At 39.7% G+C, this 23331-nt stretch overlaps 2 protein-coding genes across 4 annotated transcripts in view; one reads left to right on the forward strand and one right to left on the reverse strand.

The window, feature by feature from the left end:
- SYNPO2 (synaptopodin 2) overlaps positions 1–2397 on the reverse strand; it is a 75812-nt gene extending 73415 nt beyond the window's left edge. Inside the window, exon 1 of the mRNA XM_050320603.1 lies at positions 2175–2397. Coding sequence (XP_050176560.1) covers positions 2175–2279 — 105 coding nt within the window. The 5' untranslated portion in view covers positions 2280–2397. The remainder of the gene's footprint in view (positions 1–2174) is intronic.
- Positions 2398–13544: 11147 nt separating this feature from the next.
- The window catches only part of SEC24D (SEC24 homolog D, COPII coat complex component), a 45909-nt gene continuing 36122 nt past the window's right edge, over positions 13545–23331 (forward strand). Inside the window, exons 1-6 of one of the 3 annotated variants that reach the window (XM_050320724.1) lie at positions 13545–13661; positions 18369–18551; positions 19356–19482; positions 20215–20363; positions 21911–22174; positions 22954–23075. In XM_050320724.1, the coding sequence (XP_050176681.1) occupies positions 18413–18551; positions 19356–19482; positions 20215–20363; positions 21911–22174; positions 22954–23075 (801 nt within the window). In that variant the 5' untranslated portion in view covers positions 13545–13661; positions 18369–18412. Of the gene's footprint in view, positions 13662–15351; positions 15411–15443; positions 15580–18368; positions 18552–19355; positions 19483–20214; positions 20364–21910; positions 22175–22953; positions 23076–23331 lie in introns of those variants that run through there. The other 2 variants (XM_050320723.1, XM_050320722.1) reach the window with 2 other exon arrangements.

The raw sequence follows: 23331 nt of genomic DNA on the forward strand, positions 1-23331 counted from the left end.
AATTTAAAAGAATTGCTTTTAAAGCCCTTATGGTATATGGGGACAGTATATAGAATACACAGTATTCTTTTTAACTGAAAATAAGTTTTTATTCAGTATTTATGGTGTTAGTCAACATCACAGGGTGAGCTGGTGTCTGGAGCCAGGGTTCAGAGGGGTGTTAAACACTTTGTGTACCTGTATGGAAAATGAGTCAAATGTTCTCAAAATTTATGTTTTGAATAAGGGTTAAAAATGGACAAGGAAAAATTATAATTTCCGAGACTTCCGTTTGTTGCAATCTCCCCTCTAACAAATTACAGGAAAGTCTTGAATCTAATTTAGTGGTTTGTAAATGTTTGTCTCTATCTCTCCGTTAACTATTTTCATACTAATGGAAGACAGTACTTTATACTACAGGCAAAACTCTCATGGATTTTAGTGGGAATGCTGCTTGCATATATGCTTTAAGAGCTAGGCTACAGACAGTGGGGACATGGTTTACATATTTATAAACGTATTAAAACTTTTTTAAAAGGCATAAACCAAACTGGTAAAAGCTGATTCTGCAGTGAACTGCAGTGACTTACTCCATTAGCTTTAAAAACAATATGTTTCCTTTATCAAAGAGTAGATAAGTGTGAACTTGAGATTTGTGTATCCTGCCACATTTTCACGGATTATCTCATTTCCCTCCCTTCACATCCATCTCCTCTTTAGTTCTGTATCACAATCACTTCTCTACTTTGCTTTAGTTTATGTAACCGAGGCCACTTGCCTTTTACTGTTACAATTTTTAAGTTCTAGCTACAAGTTTTCACTAGATGGCAGGAGGCTGCTGCCGTGTCTTATCAGGGCCTTTACTTGCAGAGCAACAGTTGCCCATCTGTGGGGGGGGGGGGAAGTAAACACGGTCAAGTTTTGCAAAACAGAAGAACAACAACAAAAGAATAACAGTAATTAGAAAAAGTATTCATACCCTCACTAAATAGTTCTGTTTCTGAATGTGGTTAATATTATGGGCTGGAAATCATTGAGAAGAATAGTGAGAAATGTTCTTTTCTCGACAGAGGCACTAAAAGGACCTTCTTTTATAAAGTGAGGTAGATTTACTGTTTCTGCTGTTTGTGAAAAAGTCAACTGAGCCAGTACATTGAAGTTAATTAACTAATAAATACACTGACAAGTTAAGAAAGTTACAGCTTAAATACTCAACTACTGACCAAAGTACAAAAACTTAACACTGAATGTACTGCATTACCAAGACACCAAAAGGAGATAAGACACACACTGAACTCCCTCCCTCCATATAACAAGGCAGAACTCATTGTATAATGATCAGTCCCAGCAGCATTTCAGCCAGAGGTTTTTTGCTGACCTCAGAGCTGTGGACCAAATTTGTGCCTCATGTCTAGGAGAACAGAATGCAGCTCCATACAGTTACATAAGCCTTAATAACCGTGACAAATCTTCATTGTTGCACCAGTGGGGAAGCTGTTGCACTGGACTGAGCACTGATTTTTAACAAAACTACTTTTGAACTATTATTTTTTTGCTACATGGGGCTACCAGTTGTTATTTTTAATTTATTCTGGTTTGCTCCCCTTCTATACATGGAGATAATTTCTGAAGTGTCCAGGAATTTTCAGTGTTGCTCACGAAATATAAGAGGGGATGTTTGGCATCTATTAATGCTGTTTCTAAGACTGGATAACTTTCCAAAACCAGAGATAACTCGGAGTAATGCTTTCCAGGGTTCCCAAAATAGTAAGAACATTTTCTCATGGTAAAGCTGTATTTATTCTATGACTAGAGTAGAAAAACTATCAGAAATAGATGCCTGGAGCAGCACTTCCTAATATGAGATTGAGTTTGCGATGTGCCAAGCGCACTCAAAGCCAGACAGAGACCCAAACGAGCTGAAAGACACCCATCGTGCCACAAGTTAAACCTTTAATGGCTAGGAAAATGCTTGCATTACTTGCAAGCCACCATCAAGTAATCATCCCTTTTTGTTGAAACCAACATAACCAACACCTGCAGGATCTCTGCAGAACATGCCAGCGAACTCAAACAAGCATCCCAAGATCCGCACCAGCCACTTCCCTGGACGCGGTATTTAATTTGTATCTAAGCAAACTGTTCTGCTCGCTCCTGTTCCCAGCACACCGATAGCATCTCTCTCGTGATCCTACCTTGGCGATCTGCAAAGGCTGCTTTTGCTCCTTGCCACCTTGCAGTCTAAAGCCCCAAGGCGCCCCTCCGCTCATAGCAATGCAGAGATAATCCCCCGTGCCCATGTTCCCGGTGCAGTCAGGCAGCGTTCAGATACAGGAGAACATGGGAAATTTGTCTCGCAGATGTTCAGCGAGCTGGAGATTTCAGCTGCCGGGCAGAGCTGGAGACCCAGAGCACCACACTGTTGCTGCTGCTGGGAACTGCACGAGCAAATGTAGTCATTCAGGAGAATGTAAGAGCTGCCTCGGCCCGAGGGCACAGCCCACTCTGTCGTCAGATTCCGACGCTCAGCCCACCTTCAAACTACAGTAAGTAACACTGGGGAAATGCACACAAAGAGTCTCGGCCATGAGGCAGAGGGGGCTGTGTTTAGACATGACTCTGGTGACAGCTAAATCAAAACAACAGCAAAAACAAGTGTACATTTGCCTGGGACAATTTAGGAAATAAGTTTACTTTAGTAAATGGTGCCAGGCATTTTAAACTCTAATTTACCCATATCTTGCATTTTTACTCTAAAGAAAGCAAGCAGAATCTCGAGCAAAACATCATGTACATCCTCTGAATAACTGGTACACTTAGATTGAACTGGGTTTAGCATTTTCATCTCTACCCTGCATGCACTTTCTGCAGCACTACAGGTATGCCAAAAAAAAAAAAAAAAAGCTTTATAATTTCCCTGTCTTGGAATTGCTTCTTTATCTAACCTTAGTACAGTTCAGTGTGCACTACTATTAACAATGACCTGAATTATCATTGGACCCTAATAATACCTGTTCTTATGCAACCTGTTGCCTTTCCTACCAGAGCAGGGAAGAGGATTAGTGGAATGAAGTATCAGATCTCCCTACAGATGCTATCAGTGTCTGATTTGCATTGTGGCATTAAAAGGGAACCTTACTATAAGCACAAAAGAAAATTCAGTGGGAAGTTAATTTGCCAGTGGTTCAGGCCTGTGTTCAGTTCTGTTCCCTGTTACTATCCTGTGGTCGTGCAGCCTGTAAACAGCTGAGCTCCTCCAGGTCTAGTGGAGTGGTTTAAGAGGTGACTGTTTTTCAGCAAGGGATGAATATTCCTCTAGCTGAGTGTTAAACAACTGACAGCATAAGCTCCTACTCACCTCAGCCCAAAGTCAGGTAGTCTGGCTTGAATCATATTTTGTCTAAAGTACAGTGTTCAGCAGATGGGCAGAAACATCTTTCATGTCTAGACTGATGTATGAAACAAACAGCTCTTGCTTTGAGACCCACCCATGTTGCTGGGGGCATCAGATTTTCACAGCCTCAATTCACTGAGGTCGCTGTATGAACTGCTTTTACTTGGCTGGTTCTTACACCACAGCATTGTTCTTTAAAGACAGAAAAAATATCAAAGTAGAGACAGGATCTTTTGTTAAATATTATGGGTGGAAAAAGTAGACAGGCTTTTAGGAGCTTGAGCCCTTCAGGCCTCTGAAGACACTAAGACTGGGTGGAGACAAGATCCCTGATCAAACAGAGGCCAGTGTCACTCTCTCAATAACAGGATTTAATGGGAGGAAGAGTGCTTGCTTTATTGACTACAGGTTAAAAGCGCTGGAGAAGCAAAACAAGCACAGGTTGCCATATAATTAAATACTTAAGGGGAACACTGTCAGAGAATCCAGAAAGGGAATAGCTTTAAAGGGACTTTGCTTGACAACCTCAGAGTGCAGACTCCTGATTTGAAATAATTCACTTCAAGGTGAATTGTTACTACTTGTGCAACGTTCATATTTTACTATTGTTGCTATAGCAGACAGATTTTCAGTCTTTCCCATGGCAGAATCTTGCTTTAGACAAAATTCTCTCCCTTTTGCCTAATGAAGCACATTTTTATAGATACTTCTGTGACACACTCTGTTAAATACAAAAATTAAACATTTATTTTAAGAAAATGAATCACATATTTATCAACCCTTCAAATGTTGTAAATTTATTATTAAATAAGTATGTTTAATTACTGCTAAGGTGTTTTGAGCTTGTATCAAGCTTTTATCATTTTGGTAAAAAGTGATCAAAACTGATCTCTGTTTCTGAACTTCTTCATATACTTATTGCAGAGAACAAATTAAGGAGATTCACCCCAGCATTTGGATGGCCATATATATGCTGGGAATTTGTACTGGATATGGATGCTTCTCTCTCCTTTGACCATATAACAGATCTGTGTAAAATATTAAAGCAGAATAATCTTGATTAGTCATTGCTCAGCTGGAAAAAATTTAACAGTCAGAACACCAGGATCTGTTTGATTTTGTTGTATGATCAGCAGTTGGTGTTCCCTTGGAGTTATTCCCCCACCAAGTATCTGACATCATTAAGGCAAAAGAGCAGAGGGAAGCATTTTAAATTTGATTGTGCCATAGGAAAAGACAGCAAAACAATGCCAGTGGTTTAGGCTTGCAGTAAGAAAAGCATTTGAAGTCTGTAATTAAACTATTCCCATGTTGGGAAGATCCAAAGCTTCCTAGGTCTTAATCTAGCAAAGAATACCCCATAGGCACTAACAATTCCCATTTGCCTTATATGAATTTCTTAACTGCTTATGCTGCAGCATATTTTGCTTTTTAATACTTCTCTCATCTTGTTGTACATTCTCTGCACCCTTTGGGATTTCTAAGTGCTGGTCATAAACTGGACATCAAGATAAAAGTGGGGTCATTCATGGGGTTTATGACTTTTTGGTCTCTGTAGTTTCTATAGCTTAAATAAAGTGCATAAATTTGGAGGTACTTTTCAAAATCCGCTGAAAAATTTAAAGCTAATGGCAACCACAGCCACTTAACCACTGCCCCCATCTCCGTCGTTTCACTAAAACCTAAAGATCCAATTCCAGGCAACAACTGATAAAAATTTTGTGTCAAAAAACATAACTTTATAAACTTGGCAGAAGACAAATGGCAGAACTCACCCAACACCTGTCTGTGCCCAAATACAGGGAAAGCTTTGGCTTGAACCAGGACCTCTATGATGAGGTCTTAGCACGTGGCATAGGAAGTCATCCCTACAAACATTGGGACACAAAGAATCACTTTTTCTTCTTTGAAGCTGGATCCTGCAGATTCATTTGATGTCCCTCCGCTGCTTCATGGATCAGAGGAAACTGCGACCAGGCAATCCCCAGGCACACGTTCCAGGCACTTATTTTACAGATCTCTGACATATCCACTTTTTTTTTCCAACAGATAACAGAGTAATTAGTGGTTCTTTATACAGAAGCTGTCTCCTACCTTTCGTTATCTCATTTCCTCTTCATCCTCTAGAGTTCCATATCCTTTCTGAGGTGGGGGCCTGGAACACCACATAGTTCTCAGACAGCAGACAAAGTTGGGACTTATACAACAACATGATGATATCATCTATTTTGTTCTCTAGTTGCTAACCCCAACATTGCTAACACCTAATTTGCTTTTTCAGACACTACTGAGTTTATGTGTTCGTGGCATTATCTTTTAAAATCTCGAAATCTTGTCTGATGTAGTCAGTTCAAAGCACACAGTTTTATATGTGAATTAATGTTTTTTCCCCCAATGTGTATCACCTTATACTTCTAAGCCATGTTATGGTATGGCTGCTTAGTTTTCTTAAAAGCCTCTGCTGAAGGAATTTGTTGAAAGCCTTTTGTAAATCCAAGATCAATCAGATCGCCCTCATCCACGTGTTTTTTGATCCCCTCAAAGAACTGCCTTATGTTTGTGAGGCAGGACTTCCTTTTATGAAAACCTTTTTAACTCTTCCCAGATAAGTCATATTTAGCCAGATGTCCACTGTTCCATATTATAGTTCCCACCTCTCTGTTTTGTACAGAGGCTGGGCTGACAGGCTGGTTGTTTTCTGAGTCTCTCTTGGAACACTTCATTTAAAAAATGGCTCTCTCTAATCTCACTAACAGTCAGCTATTTCAGCCTTCAATTCCTTTAAAGCTCTGTGTGGTCTTGGGGACTGCTTCTTAATTTTCTTTGCCTCATCTGCTGCCACTTGTCCATATATCTTCTTTTCTTATTGTAATAACAATTTATGATACTGAACAGTTTTACTACAAGTGGATTTATCTAAAATCTAATTTAAATCAGATATTTCTGTAGCTGAGTTCAGAAAACATTCTCCAAGTGTGAGAAGAAATAAGACAAATCTTTGTCTTTCATCCAGCAATAAAAGCAAAGCTGTCATTTCACCTACAGTTTCCTACAGTGGTACCCCAGGTCTAGGGATTCTTTAAAAATGCAAACATTTCCACCCATTCCTTAGTAATGAGGAAGAGGAAGAGACAGAGGGAAAGGGGATATCATGATCTCTAATTTATGGGCAGCATTTTACTGCTGTAAATACCCAGATGGTCTGACTTGCTCCTTCTTCTGCATTTCATTTTCTTTTCATATCTGACTCTTTTTCCACATTAAAATCCACATAAGCTGGTTCCCTAAAAATACCTATTTTAACAGCTTTCTAGTAGACCCTAACTGTGTCATCTGTAAACAATTTAAAAACCTACCCAATTTATTGTAGGATGTGATTTCAGCCAAATGGAATAATCAGCAAAGAAAAAAAGGAAAAAAAATTGTCACTGCTTATTTATTTGGGGTTTGTTCTATTGATTACATGGAAACCACCCCCCCACTCATAAATATATAGTGAGTTTAATGGAACAATAGATAAAATCACAGCCATGCCACTTAAGAAATCATGACACGCAGTCTCTTCCAAATGAAGAGAAAATGGGTTCTTCAATATATCCCTTCAAATGAGACTTCTTTTAAAAGTGTCCAGCTGGGCAATGCCAGGCACATCAGCTGATGTTATTGTCCTGAATCACTGCCTAATAACATCCCTTGTTCCATAGTTGTACAACTCAGTTACAGGAAGTAAAAGCAAATTTTGAAGGCAGAGCTCAACATCATTTTCCCCAAACCTTACAGAGGTAGAAAAACACATTTCTGCTCGATTGCTACACTTTGGTTCTCCTGCTGTAAGAAGCAACAAGGAACAGAGACACATGGAAAGGATTTCATTTTCAAAAAAGATATAAAATGGCAAAGGGAATGAAATATATTGATGGAAGGTTCAAATGCACAGCTCCAGCTAACATCCATTAGAGCTGATTGCCCTTCATTTTTTCCCATCAAATTTCTCTTGTCCTACAAGATAAATTAATGGAATCCAGATGTTTCGGCTGCGTGAGGAACTTTCCAGCACTCTGCCAGCTAAAGAGGGTTTGCTGACTGAAAGTACAAACATGGAGTGGCAAAGGCACTAGAAACCAGAAACACCAAGTTCTTAGTGAAGGGAAAAGAAATTAAAAATACAGGTTATAGGTAATTATCTACCTATAAGGTCAGACAGGAAGGCTCTGCTCACACTCATTGGAGGCATGAACAGTTCCTCATCAGTAAAGGCAAAGCCTTAAAATTTTAATCCCTACCGTGGATTGTGAGGCAAGGTACTATGTGGTGGGCTGGAATTTTAGAACTAGTCTTGCTTTCTTGGTTTTTTCCCCAGTTTCAGAAGTGGCAAATGAAGAATTTCAAAACTGGCAAATGAAGCGTTAATGGAAGAAGCAGAGAAATGTACAGGAGTGTGTCATCCTGGGTGCTTGTAATGGCTTGATCCTGAGAGAGTTTGGATCTATTGTGGGGAAAAAAAAAAACCCAAACAAACAGGCAAAAGAAGCCACTTCTCTCCAAAACACAGAAACAAAGTTGTTATCCTTGAGCATTGCTGAATTAGAACACAATAAGTCGAAATTCCTGCAGAGAATGTAACTCTTCAATTCACCATGTCAGGAGGTAAATTAATGATCATCTCTCGGAGCATGTACACATCACAGGCTCTCTGTAGCCAAAGACCTGCCACCATTAAAGGAGCTGCATAAAAACATATGGATGACTCAAAGAGCCAAGAATTTGAAGAAGAGAACTCTGATGTTTCTTTGGTGTTTGTCCTACCTGTTCCTCCCACAGCCAGTCTCAGATAATCAGGAAATATTTCCTAAACTACTGGCTGAAGAGAAGTAAACTTTTTTTTTTCTTTCTTCACTTCTTGGACAAAAGTCTCTTGAGAAGGTTTTTCTTTATGCGAAGACAAGGATTTCAGGTTGTGTCCTAGAATTAACACACAAAATAGGTACAAGATTTTGTTGTGAAAAATGTGTAAAACACATTCACAGCAAGGTTTGTAAGCGTGGAACAAAATGTTGGAATAACGCTGGAATAACTGTTTCTTGTTAATCTAGAAGTAAGGATTTGGGCTAGAATTCATGTTTCCAGGTCTCATTCCACTGCTGGATTTACTTAACCCTGTGTTTTAGAAAGCAAGAATTAATTTTCCCTTGGGACCTGGAGTGACTCTTAGGTGTCTATTCCCTTTTCATTTTGATTCCCAGGAGATGGGATGACTCCATTTTTGGCTTCAGTAGCTGGAAAAATTCCAATAAAAGATTCTGAAGTAAAAAGAAAAGTATTTAGGTGGTATTTTCCTTCTGGTTTTGGCAGGGCAAGGTTGCATCACATTCTTCTTGATAGAGCCTATGGGAATCAAAACTGATCTTCTGTGCCAAAGCTCAGGGGAGTCTTGACTGGAACATGCATGTAAATAATGAAAGCAGGTGTTCTGCTTCCCTCACCTCTGCCCTAATGCTTCATCCTGCTCTTTGAATTGTCATTTAAAGGTGGCAGTTAAGTAACACAGCACCTTTTATCTACCTGTTCACCTCAGACAGTCAGATTTTATGGGCTCCTCTCTTCGTACTGAAAGAACCCAGAGCAAACTCTTCATACCAACTCACTGGGTTAAAGAAATACACCATGCTAAACTCTCTTCTGGTGGGTTACAGGGAAATGAATCAAGAGCAACCCTATCATAGTCAGGTAGAAAAAGTATTTTAATCATAGCTGAGGTATGAATTAGGCCCAAACAATCTACTAAATTTTTGAAGTGACGGTTTAATATGAAACTGAAGATGGAAGAGATCTTGCAAATTTAACATTAGCCTGATGAACACTCACCTGCATCAAATTTCATCTTTTAAATTTCATTTCCTGTTAGCAAGTGCAAAAGTGATTAACTCCCTTTGACTTGTTGCTTTTAAAGAGCTCAATTACATGCATGGCCACAGTCCAGCATAAAAATCAACTATTTTTGCATTGCAGTTTAAAGCAGGTATTGTTTGTCACTTGGAAGGCTCATAAGAGTGAATTTTTCCAGACTGAAAACAAGAACAGGTGAAGCAGAGGAACAATTGAGTTATAATAGAATAGTGGTCTCAGGAAGTTTGGGTTCTGTTTTTACACTGGCAATTTCTCAGTTTTTGGTCTGGGCCTGTACAATGGGGAAGGTGACCACTACACAGGGTAACCTTGAGAAATCTGCTTGAACTTCTGAAAATCTCTGCTTGTAGTTTGATAGTTTGAGTCAACCTGTAGTACCCTGCTCTTCCCTCTTTCCTCTGTACTACAGAATAAGCTGTTAAGATTTTTAAAGCAATTTGGAAACGCTCACCTTACAACTACAGGGACGTCTTTTGTTCAGTGTCTGCCCCAGTGAGTGTGATGGTGGTGGTGGTGGTGGTTCAAACTACAGCATCCAGCAAAAGGACAGGGCAGAAAAAGTTGCTTTGGCATCAAGTTCTGCCTGCAAAAGGCAAAGCAGCTCTGCTCCCTCTTTATCTCTGGATGGACCTGGTTAAGGCTTTACCAGAGAAGCCCAGGTGGCACAACAAGGATCTCCCTGCAGGAAATCTTACCCCCCCATCCAAGAAACTGCAACAGATTAAAAAGCTATCCAGCTCTCTTCATTCCTGGCTGGAGGAACAAGAATTCCAACGCTCTGCTTTGATAACTAATTCCTTTCCAAGTGGAGCAGATTATATTAGAAAAATCTGCCCTCCAAAAACACCTTGATGTTTAACCCCTGCTGATCCTGCAGCTTTCCCTGTTGCGCTGCATCTACTTTCCAGACTTCCCAGCTCCTTCTGTCTCTGGTACAGGCTTCTGCTTTTGGTGATAATCTACTTTAGCTGGCACTGACATGGATCTGCCTCTTTTCCAGACAACTGCCAATGTCTGCAAATGCAGAACAAGGGTTTTATGTGCCTTCACAGTGCAAATCTAGTATGTGAACTGTGACACCAAATGTGATGTATAATTTTGCTCCTGCCCTTTATTTTCACACCAGCTGCATCTCCTATCTCTTTGTTGCTTTTTCCACATAAAAGGAACATGATGGGTTTTAAAAAGAGTTAATTCTGATTTTCTTTGGTTTGATTCTGATGTTTATTTTTGCTGATTATGGGGAAGGCATCAATCGGTTTAGACTAAACCGATATTTTGTTTAGACTAAACCCAGTATTTTGACAAATAATTTTGTAATTCAAACTGATATTTTTACAAATGACAGAGATGCCTTCCTGGTATATAATACCTCTGTCATTTTGCCATGCTGAGGTAGAAGATTTTTTCCTTCCACATTAAGGGTGGTGTAAAGAAGAAACACACATAGGAGTATTTGCATTCTAAGTAATTTCTGAGTACCTTTGTAGGGTTGTTTTTCTTACATAACAGGTTCCTCAGTTCTGAGCCTTTGTCAGAAATATTATCATATGAATAGCAGTAGACAATCAATTATATGGAATAAATATGATTTACTAACAGTAGGACTATACTCTTCCAATGAGAAAACTGAGTAAATCAAATCAAATTATTTTGAAGAGTTAACTCAGTTACTCTTTTTTTTAATGATAGTAAGTTTATTTGAGTACTGTTCTGTAGCAAGTCTAAACTAATACAGCAGAAATTTTGTACACAAGCAGGAAATGTAAAATGAAAGCCAGTGGAAGTAAAGCTGCTGCAGGTGTTTTTGAATGTAAAGGTGAAATATATCTGTGTTTGAGAAATTCCATACATTCAGCAGGCAAACACAGGAAGCATCATTTAACTTTCTGCTGTCCTTTCTCAGACTGATGGCTTAATGTTTATTCACAGTGCTTTATATGTGATACATTATTCATCAGATTATAATCAGTTCTCATCTTTGTTTTTATGTTACAGTTCATTATGTTGCAATTACTGCAGGATAATGAAGTCATGGGGTTTTTTTCTGTTAGGAACAGGTAGTACAATCTTCCACTGTCATGCATCTTAGACAGTACTAAATTAATTAAAAAGATAATTGAAATTCCCCAACTGAAACATCCCAGCAGTTTTCTCAGAACACCGTAATCTATCTCCTGTAAATGTTCCAGATCGAGTTGCCAGAATGTTGATTTCATTAGAAAACCAAAACAGCAGCAGTCAGTGAGAATAAGCAGAGGAGCCTCACAATTTGCAGATATTGAAAAATCCAGAGGCTTGAACTAACCAGAAAGTCTTTTTATGATGAAAGCAGCCACAGTCAGTTTTCTAAAGCACATTTGCTCTTGTAATGTGTGACTTGCATAGAACTGACCACATGTGGAGCATTTTATAAAAATTTCTGGTTTACTGAGTTTCAGGGAAAGAAAGTGGATTTAGATAATATCCTCTGCAGGGTATAACAAAGCATTTATCAGAAAACATATACAGCAATGAATGTATGCCCTGGATTTTAACATTACTTTCCCTGAATAACAGCAGCTACATCAGCCTGATGTTCTGAAAGCCCTTTGCTTGCTTTGCTTTCATTCTATTTAGGGCAGTGTTTAAAGGGTGTACTGCGGTAATGTTTTCTAATTGCCACTGAGACATATCAGTATTCACTTCTGCTGTACCTTCGTTTAGGTTTCTATTGTGCATAGTTTTTTATATTAGAAATGTAGCTGAGTCACAACACTGATGTATTTCTTTTTACAGTATTGTTCTGATTCCTGAAATATTACATCTTTTCTTTTTCTTCATGTAGCATTTTTAATCTAACACACCTTTTTTTCCCAGAAGAACATAATCCCTTCAAAATTTGATTGCTCCTTTTTTTTACCAAAGTCTTTGCTTTCACTTTAAACAAATACAGCCTTTGTAAATATTAATTTCCATTTTTCTTGTAAAGCACTTTACACTAAGCTGTAAACTGTTTTCCATAGATCTTAACTATACAGTAGATGAAACATTAAAGAAGATCTTAATGATTATAAGTAAGCAAGACAGGAAAAGAAAGTAATCCTTCTGTGTAAATAGCTTTTAGGACCCTTCTGATGTTGTGCAAAAGCAAACCTGTTGCTTTGTCTGCAGGACATACAAATGAATTTAAAAGAAGAAAACCAGTTTCAATAACAACAAAAAAAGCCTTTTAAAATGTAGAATCCTTGGAGTTCTACTAACTACTCCTTGTGATGAAATAGTCTTTTTCTTTAAAGAACATACCCAATATTACCCGCACCTTCCCCTGGAGAAAGGTTTAGAATATGTATTATGATCTAGAAATAAATTCTTACAGCATTGAGCTGCAGATATTTGTCTGGTCACAGTGATTTGTTACCACAGTCAATGTGAAGTGCTACAAAAGCTGTGCCATGGCCATCCCATCATTGTGAGAAATACCTGCCCGTGGCTCAAGTGCATCGTGGTGTTGTTCTGATTCTTCCTGGCAACTTTTGCCAGGGCTGTATTTTAAGGGCATCCTGTAAATGAAAATGTTAAGATAGGATTTAGGTTTCCTGGAATCACACATTGTCTTAATGTGATGTGCTATGAGAGAGAGACACGAGTTCTGTATGGTTTATCCATGAGGGGCTTTTAACTCCCAAGCTGATGGATGACTATGGATTTCTTTAGTTTCAGAATTAACAGAAAAAAATCTAGTGCAAACTTTAAAAGAGAGATTTTAGAAGGAGGGGATTCATTGCTTTTTAATATAGATGAAAAAAGCAAATGGATTTAGACAAAGTCTTCTATTTACTTCAGTAGTACTAGCTCCTAATTAGGAGCATTGCACTTCAGGATAAACTGATTGTTAAGAAAGGTAATTTAACCTGCAAGATCATCTTTATTGACAATGACAGAGAACAAACCAGTCTGATTCTCAGATTTTAAGGTACAGTTTAACTAAAACTAAGTCCTTCAATAAAATGACTTGCAACAGTTTAGTAATCCTGCAATCTCATTTTTATGAAGTTACTTTCCAGACCAATAACGCACTTAAATCTTTAATGATGTTTCCATGTTTCTGAAATTGAAAACCTTAAATTACTTTTAATGTTATAGGTGGAAACTGTAGATAAATGCTACTTGTAGCTTCAAAACATCCAGACTGTGACATGCTGCATGCCTTTTGTCTCAGTGTTCCAGGCTGAAGGACAACAGAAGCATCCTCGAAAAAAAAAGAGGTGTCTTGATCCATTTCCAGAGTGGGCCTGAAATAAGGGAAGAACTGCCAATGCCATAGCTTCTCCTTGCTATCTTTTGCTGATCTCATCTTTCGGTCTCACTGGAGCTGATTTCGGGCAGGAGAAATCTGATAGTAAGTATTCAGTGGCCAAGTAAGTGCACGGTTCTCCAGTGCTGAATTATCCACAGCTGCTTACTGTTAATAGCTCTGGGCTAGACACAGCAGGACTGGGGGGACAGTGACTGCCCGTCTCCACCATAAAATAGGGAATGTCCAAACTTAAAGCCGTTATTTTCCTCAGTGGCATGGTATTTCAAAAGGATTTTGCATCACTTTAATGTGTCCATATTACCAACCAAAGAGAGAGGGACGAGGGGTGAAACTACAGCACAGCAATGATGAAAGGCATTGGTTTGCATCCTGCTTATGAAAGAGTCACTGATACCCTGCAGCCAAAACCACATCCAGTTTAACTGATGCTTGTCACCTCGGGCATGAAATTTTCCATTCTGATTAGGCAGTTGGGAGAGATTTGAAAGGTTCAAGATCTTCCCTGACATGTCCAACAGTATTGGCTCTGATAACATGTAGAAAACCAGCTTATATTATTTGATGCATGTGAGTTATGCAGCTGTCGTGGTGTGATTCTTGGGGCTGTCCTGTGCAGGGCCTGGAGCTGAACTTCCACCATCCGTATGGGTTCCTTACAACTCAGGATATTCTATGATTCTATGATTCTGTGAGCAATGGCTGTTTTTTCTTGTTGTGAATCCTCTGGCACTTTTCTCTCCTTTTTTTTACTTTTGCACCACAATTAATGTCTGTTTGTGAGTGGGAAGAACAGTAACTTCACAAATACATCTTCCTCATGTTACCACCAGTCTCTCTCCTGTTACTACCATGTTTCTACTTTGTTAATTAGAAAAAACAGTGACTATCCTGTAACTAAGGTAGCCTTTTTAAATGCACCCTAACAGTAATTAAAACCAGTGTGTATGCAAACAGGTAAAGCACCTGTGTCATATTTCACTAGAGATACTTGGGTGGCATAATTTATGTAAGTATAGATATGTCAGATATATAGATATGTAAAAATATATAAATAAATACATACATATACACACATGTATGTGTATATGTATATATTTATATATATATTTTACATTTATATATGTGACATACATACGTCAGATATATACACATACACACATATATATGCATGTATATGTGCATATATGTATGCGTGTATTTATATTTTACATATATCTATATATCTGACATATATATATTATATATAAATAAATAAACACACACACATATATATGTATGTATATTATATATGCCTCTTCGCCTGGGTAACTGGCGACAGAGCAAGAGAGCATTGTCTTAATCTGCACTAGTGGAGGAAGAGGTCGGACATTAGGAAGAACTTTTTATAGAGAGGGTGATTAGACATTGGAATGGGCTGCCCAGGGAGGTGGTGGAGTCACAGTCCCTGGAGGTTTTTAAGGACAGACGGGACGTGGCACTGAGGGACTTGGTCTAGTTGACACGGCGGTGTTCAGTCCCAGGGTTGGACTCGATGATCTCAGAGGTCTTTTCCGACTTAATTGATGCAGTGCTTCTGTTTTTAATGCCCTTATGAGGAGAATATCGTGTTTGCGGGACACCCCTGTGTTTGCAGCAGACTGTCGCCCCTCTGTCGCTGAGGCAAACAGGGGCTCGCGCTGCCAGCCCTCGCGCTGCCCTTCGCCCCCCTCGGTGAGGGCACGGCCCGGCCGCGGGCGCGGCTTCGTCGCGCGCACTGCGCACGCGCCGCTCGCGCGGGGCCGCCTCAGACGTGGCACTCGGGCTCGTGAGGGAGCGGGCGCGCGGCCCCAGGTAACGGTTTTAACGGTCACCGCCGCCTGAGGGGCCGCGGGACGGGCGGGGGCAGCGCGGGGGCTGCGGCCGCCAAACCCCCCTGCCTCCCTCCCTCAGCACCGCGGAACCGCGGGGCTGCTCGCACCCGCGCCGGCGGGACGCGGCCCCGGGCGGGCACAGGTCACAGGTAGCCGCGGGACGCGGGGCGGGCGGTGGGACCGGCCGCGGAGCCGGACCTGTTGCGAGCTTACGGCGGCTTAAATCGCGTGGTTCGTGGGGATAGAAATGTTACATGCAGGGAAAAATGCAGAAAACCTTTGCAGGCTTTGCCCTGAATGGAGAAAACTTCAGCTTTTGCTTTCATGGCTTAGATCAAAATGTGGTACTGAAAAAAAACCCCACCAAACCAATGTATATATATCTTAATTGCATTCTGTGTGTATGTATGTGCGTGTTCGTGTAGATAAAAGTGCACACCCCCAAAGATCGTTTGCCAAACTGAGATTACAGCGTGCCCTGGGAAGGGACAGCCCCTCTTCCTCCGTGATGTATTACTGAGCACAGTGTCTCTGAAGAAATACAAAGTTAATAGTTCTTCCTCAGTGAGCCAAGGACACGAGTCTCTGGTTTCGATTCTCTTGTCCTACATGCAGAGACAGTTTTACATCTTTACAGGCATATATACAGCAATCCTCTGAAAAAGATGACAGCCTATTCTGTAATAGCGGTAAATTAAATTCTGGAGTTGTTCCTCAGTGTTAGTGTTGTTCCCCAGGCTATCGGGTGTGAGGCAAACTGATGCTGACAGAGACAGGGAGCAAAAAAGTTTTCCTGTCCTTCAACTTAGAGACGCTTGTAGTGAACAAACCCAGGGAAAGATCTGGGTTTAGCAGATCCGCTCATCTCCTGCATTTTCCAGGGTGAATCTGTATGTCTATTGTTAGAACTTGATCACTGAACCCTTAGGTGATTTTTTCTATTGATATTTTGGGTGTTGCCTCCAAACTTTTCCTGATGTCTTGATATATATGCCTGTCTTGAGATTAAATATGCTCAGTGTTAAATAGAATCTGGAACTGTGTTCGATAAAGTTGCATTATTTTGCTTATGGTTACAGTTCCTGTCTCACTCAGCATGACCTCTGTGTTTACACTGCCTGTGGGAAGTTTGACGTGGCAAGTTTTTTTGTTTTTTTTTTTTTTATGTGTGTGTGAGAGTGAGTAAGCTGTGGAGGAAGTAATTTCCCCTGGATGCTCTTGCAGCTTAAGGTGTTGGCTGTTGTAGCTGCCTTAAAGTGAAAATCTCTTCCTTTATATAAATGTAAAATATATACGTATATACATCTGTACCAGTGTGTAGGTAATTTAGCGCTGATTTAGTGTCTTTTGGAGCAGCTGAAGCTCTCACTGCCACGTCTTTTCTGGTGGAAGCAGGGGAGGGAAGAAAGTACAACTGGCAGCACCAACCTCTCATTAAACGTTTCTTTTCCCCGTGTTTACCTTATTAACTAATAAGCAGTAGAAAAGTCCCTAAGATTAACCACCTGAAGCAGTTTAATACTACAGCTGAGAAATCTTACAGTGCGTTGAGGAGTGTGGTTTAGAGGGTTGCAGGGGCAGGGTGTGGGGAGGGCTGGGTCCTGTACGCAGCTCAGGGTGGTTTCTTGTCTGACGTGGAAAAATCAGTAAAACTGTTGTGGTTTTTTTTTTTTCTTCAGAAATTGATGTTTCATTTCAGAAGCCTAGAGATGGGTTTTCTGATAGGGATAGCTTTTCTATACTGACTTGTGCCAGTGCAGCTTGAATTTATGTGTGTCATCTTGAAGAGCCTTTTTGTGTGCTTCTGGAGCACAATTCCTGATTTATTTTCATCCAGTTTGCGTATTTAAAGGAAGCTGTTTCAAAGGAACATTTAACACCTAAAGTGATAGTTTATATTGTGTACCTTTGGTTCTTTGGGGATTCCTGACCTATGTGCTTGGGGCTCTACAGGAATAGTAAATGCTCACTCAGGGTTTGGGTCCTCAGGACTTTCCTCAAAGTTTTCTAAAATTTTATTCTAAGCTCTTTAAAATCTGACTCAAGAAGCAAATTATGTGACTTGTGAATGCTCTCATCATTAGGAAACTTGTTGTCAAATTCTGTTTTTTGGTTGTTTCATTTTCTTTAAAAACAACAGAATCAAGATGTGAAAGCTTAGGGACAAGATGCCTGATAACAACAAGGACGACATACAGTACTGTTGAGGCCATACTGTCCTCAGAGAGCAACTTCTCTCTTGTGGAAGAGCTTGTGCTCAATTTTGTCACATTGTGGAGCTCTGCAGTAAAAAGGCTGCTCAGGCTTGGCCCACTAACGCAGAAAACAACTGCAAATAGGATCTCTCTCCTGTACTTTATTCCCTCTCTCCAACATAAAAGCAAAGAATCTTCCCTCACTTGCTTGGAATGGGGTTTGTGTAAAAGGTTTGATGGAAAGCTGGTGCCATGTTCCATATCTCTAAAGAAAGGCGTGCTAGGACAGGAGAAGGATTTGCTAGGGGAGTTTTATATTCTGGTCACTCTGCCTTTTTTTTTTTTCCTGATTTTTCAGTGTTCATTGGGATGGCTGGTATTTGGGCAGCAGGACTCACAGTGTATTTTCAAGGTGTAGTTGAAGTCAAGGTTTTCCTGGTGAAGAGAGTTATTTGGGACTTCCTTTAACTTTTTTTGCCACCTGCATATCCATTACTTAGTTTTAATCTCTGTGTGCCTGGGAGAGGTGAATCCCATTCAGAAAAATTCAATGATTTGTTTAAATTCATGCAGTATGTGGTGTTGCTGAGGAAACCAAGCAAGCAAACCACTGTTTGTCCCTGACTTCAGGTCCTTTTTTGCCTTCAAAAGTCGTTTATCTTTTTTTGGAAAATACAGTTCACAGCCTTTTAAAATGCACAGAGAGTGATCAGTAGTAGCAGGTGTCACTTTCTCTTTTACAGATCCTTAAGGAAGACCTCATATTTGGAATGACAGTATTGCCATCATGAGTCAACAAGGTTATGTTGCAGCACCTCCATATTCCCAATCCCAACCAGGAATAGGAGGTTTTGGATCACCTAATTCTTCACTACATTATGGACATTATGGGGACCCGAACTCTTCATATTCGGCACCTCAACCAGGTATAATTTTGGCTTAAAATTTCTTTTCAGAGTCTGCTTTTCTGTGGTGGTGGTTTGCATCTCTTTTTATTACTTGTATAAGTTTTACACTACTATTGCAACAGGAAACAGAATAAAAGAAGTTTTACCCAGTTTCTCTAAAACTTTTTACTGAAGACAGCAGGAGTTGTGTTACTTTAATCAAAGGTTGAATATAGTCAGAATTCTGATAGAACTACTTCTGGTAATTGGCATATTAGAATACTTGGGAAAAATACCAGTTTCAGGTTTTTTTTATGTTAGAGTAATTTAAAGGGAAATAAGTCAAGGGAAGCAGGTTGAAATATTGTTTATTCACCACCACTGTCAGCATAAATTACAGTTTCTTCACCGACAGTGTAGTAGGTCTGAATTAAGAACCATTTTCAGTGTAGCTTGGAGGCTCGTTTTGCTTTTGTCTTTATCTTGGTCTCTGAAATCAAAAGGACCTCTTCGTTCTACCTAGAAACATAACTGGGTGACAGGGAATGACCAGTAGCCGAAACTGTTTCTTTGTTCATTGCTTCTTCCTTACTTATCCCTCTGCTGGAAAGGTACAAACTGCTGTTTGTTTCCTTTGTAGTGTCTGTTCGTTTTTCATATCTGCTTCTATGACTGATGAGAAATCTGTGCTTGCTTAGGGAATCACAGAATGACTAAGGAAGGGGTCTCTATTCAAGCTGGAGCTAGTGTTCTTATTGTTACAGCAGGGCTGTACACTGTTATTTCTTGGCCATATTGTGCTTTCTTACAGAGTTTTACATTAAAGTGCTTAATCTTTTGCAGGTGTGTCGAAATCAACTGTGCCTTTTGGATCCTCAGCTCCTGTTGGGCCTCCACCAGCTGGTGCCCATCAGTTCAGCCAGACGAATTTCCAGAATGGGCCTGGGACACCAGGGCAGCAGCCCCACAGGTGATCTGAAAGAACTGAGATGTGAGATCTGAGCTATTTGACCTCTCTTGCATCCCTGTGAAGGGATTGGAGAAACCCCTCAGTTTTACAAGGGGTCATAGGAAAATCAGTGTTACTCTTCTCTGGGATGTAGCCTGAGATCTTATTTTACCGGAGCGAAATAGTGTGATAGGAAATAACTTCATAAGCCACATGTGTGTTTCTCCTTTCATTGCTTTAGTTATTTTTCTTGCATTCCATATCTGATAATCATGAAGCTGTTTTTCCCTACCTGCATCTTCTTTTTTTCCTCTACAACAGAGAACTCCTCAACAGTTTCTCACTTCCTTTTCTTCTCTTTGCAGATTTTTCTCCTAATCTTCTTCACACATCCCTGGTAGGGAATGTTCCTTTATAAGCTTGGAAAGGGGATGGAGTGCTGTGATATGTTCAGAAACTTGTGTTTCTTAATCTTTAGACTCATAGTTATTACCACTCTCACTTTGCCATGGCATTTGTTTCTAACAATTCAAGCAAACATGTACTGCCTTTTTTAATTAAACAAGTGTGTAGTCTCTGTGCTTCATGTGCTTCATACATTTTAATATTAGTGAGCAGAATGTGGGCAAACTCTCTTAAGGCTTTGTCCTAATTAATTGTTTTGGCACCACCCTTGAGAAGGTATGAGATCTTCCAAAGTTATGATTGGTTGATGTAATTTTTTTGCGTAACTCCACTAATTTTTCCCTTTAGGTTTCAAGGCCCTCCACCTCCAGGCAACACAGGAGCTTCCTATCCTTCCTACAGTCATCAGTCACAACCAACCTTCCCAAATGCTGCATCTGCCTCATCCACAGCACAACTTGCTGACCAGCTCAACACCATGCAGATAAATAATTATGGTAATTAGTTTTGTCTGATCTGAGTGACTTTTTCTCAGTTAAAGCATTAAGACTATGATAATTAGAAACTTACTGAACTTCTGTATAAAGAGAAAATGCAATCTTTGACCGCTATCATTTGTTTAAGCTCTTAGAATTCTTTTCATCTCATCAGTTCTAAACCCAGTATTATTGGGTTAATTCTGAATTGGTGTTTGATGAACCTTCTGTAAAAGTTGTCCATCCCATCAGTCATTTCCCAAATTACTTAGTGAACATGTCAGGAAACAGTTAAGGTATCAACAGTAATACACAGATAGAGTTCAATTTTCCTCACTTTTTTACAGTTTCTCTCAATTTTGAAACTCTCTTATTCTTTTTCATCTAAATATTTTAGTTTTTCATCTAAATTTATCTGCATTTATTTTATTTTATTTTTTTATAGGCCATGAAGATGTGGTCATGTGATCCTTCCATGTAAATCACATCCCACCAATAATTTAGATATGAATGTAAATACTAATGTAAATGAATGTAAAAGATATAATATGTAAAGCAATTATGTAAAATATAATGTTCTCATGTTACGTACTGGAAGGCTGAGATACCCCTCAGGCCACTGAAGACAAATTCTATACAACTTTGCCTCTCTGTTGGGTTTTGTTGTTGTGACTTGTCCACAACTGTAAGACTGAGTTGATGTAACTTTACTGAGTGAGAAATTCACAGCTTGAAAAGCTACTGGATTGATGTTTTTGTACCAGCTGAAAACCTGAGCTTGTGTTTTGCATGGGAAGTCCTGTTATTAATAAACGTGTCTGACAGAAGATGAATTTTAATGTTTGTGTATTAACACACTGGTCCTTTCGATTCAAACCTAATTTTGGTTATTTTTTAGCTTTCTTTAAAATTATTTTACCTTAGCTCTTTGTGGAGAAATTTGACTAAAAAATGTAGGCTTTGTAAAGCAGTGAATGTTTCTAGATAGTAAGTCTCAAAACCCTCCTATTTCCAGGGTTCTCTTAATTGTAATTGGAATCTGGATCTTATAAACAATAAACTATTCCTTGCCAGTGTGTACCAAATAATTTCCACATGTTTCATCTTTTAACATCAAGTGGATTTATTTTCCATCAGACTTGTCATGGTGAAGTGCAAATAGCAGACTAACAAAAACATGCCACATAAGAGAAATTGATTATTAAGCAAAAAGAATCTTGTTTCACATTCTGAAATTAAATATTTCAAAAGCAAAGGCTGATCTATGCATATTCTAATCAAGAATTGTCAGTCTGGCTTCCCTCTCTCTTTCCCCATCCATCCCAGATGCAGGGTTCTATTGGAAACAGAGCCCAAAGAAATAAAATTGAATGTCTGAATCAGTTCAGACTTGCTATGAGGTCAGATTTGTAACGTGAGCAGACATATAGAGTCCCCATGGTGCCGCACTGGCAATATGGGATACAATATTGTCCCTGTTAAAAGTGTATTGAGCAGGGCCAGAGCACCTTCCACACAGAGTTGGGAGGTTATCATTTTATACTCATCTGACATAGTTTCTTGCTCAGGTCCTGGCACCACTCCGAGCCCTGGACATCCGGCATCTTTCCAGAGTCCACGACTCCCACCACCACCAACCCAGCAGCAAATGATTCTGCCACCTGGACCACAGGTTCCTCCTCCACCAACCAATAGTGTCAATGGCCTTTGTGCTCAGCCATCATTGCCTCCCGTGGCCAGACAAGGTGGAATCCCTGGACCCGTCCCTCCAAATCCTAACCTGCAGCAGCTTCCAGGACAGCCTCCAGGGCCTGGATATCATCCTCAGCAAGGTAGGGAAGGATGTTTGTTATGTAATTGAAAACAAAACATGAATGGAGAATCCCTGGTGGAACTGTGTCCATTCACCGTTGAATGTTCAGCTGATTGGAAAAACAAAAATTTCCTTTTTGTAGAAAGATAAAGGTTTGTGTTGCCAGTCAGTACATCTTAGACAGGCTCTGCTTTTGCTCAAAAGTTTAGCACTGTGTTGAGACTTAACAAAAAAAAACAGATTAATTTACATCAGAAGCAGAATTGCTTGGTTAGTAATTGGTAGAGGCACATACTACACAAAGGAGTTTCTCTTGCTCTCTGTAAAGGTATAGGCTGCTCTCTGTCTTACAGTAGTGTCATAAGCAGCTTTCAGAAATGCTTTACTGTGGCAACAGCAAATTGCAACTAAATACAGCTATTTCATCTGACATAGGTGAGTAAAACTGTTGTTTTGACAACTAAAAAGCCAGCTAACTAGACCAGCTTGCACTGACTGATGTTAGGGGAGAGATTCTCACTGATGTAGTAGCCTGGGTTGTGTAACTGTGGTCATCTCTGCTAACCATCCTACTCAATGTATACCTGCAGACTTTGGGGCCAGAGTTGTCACATGTAGTCTTATCCTTACCTTTAAAAATACAAACTGCCTGAGCCAAAGGAATCCCTTTCTTGTCCTTGCTGAAAACAGAAGGGAAGGAGAAATTCAGTAAGAATAAATTTTATGACAGAAATTGATGTTGAAAGTTGGTAATGGAACTTAAATACTTTAAGTGACTTTTCATTTGTAACTCTGCAGCAAACTATGGTCCTCAGATGGCAGGATCTCAGCTGTCCTATCCTGGTGCTTTTCCTGGGGGTCCAGCACAGCTCTCAGGCCCACCTCAGAAGAAGCTTGATCCTGACTCTATTCCTAGCCCAGTAAGTCATGTGGCACTAATTTTTTATAAAAGTAACTTTCTACTGCCTTTAAGATAAGGGAATGGCAATTGCTAACATTGTGTTCATTTGAGCTGGTGGGGGTTTATGTAGCATAAAATTGTGCTTGCGTGGCTTGGTTCACAGGATATGCTCTAGTTTTTGCAGTTCCCTGTTTATGCGGTTTTGTACTCTGTGCTGTCAGTTTGGGATAAATTAGTGCATAAAGTTAGTTTGGATACTGAAATTGCTTGGTAAC

This window comes from Myiozetetes cayanensis, unplaced genomic scaffold (genome assembly GCF_022539395.1).
Source record: "Myiozetetes cayanensis isolate MyiCay16 unplaced genomic scaffold, myiCay2020 scf24, whole genome shotgun sequence".
Lineage (NCBI taxonomy): Eukaryota > Metazoa > Chordata > Aves > Passeriformes > Tyrannidae > Myiozetetes > Myiozetetes cayanensis.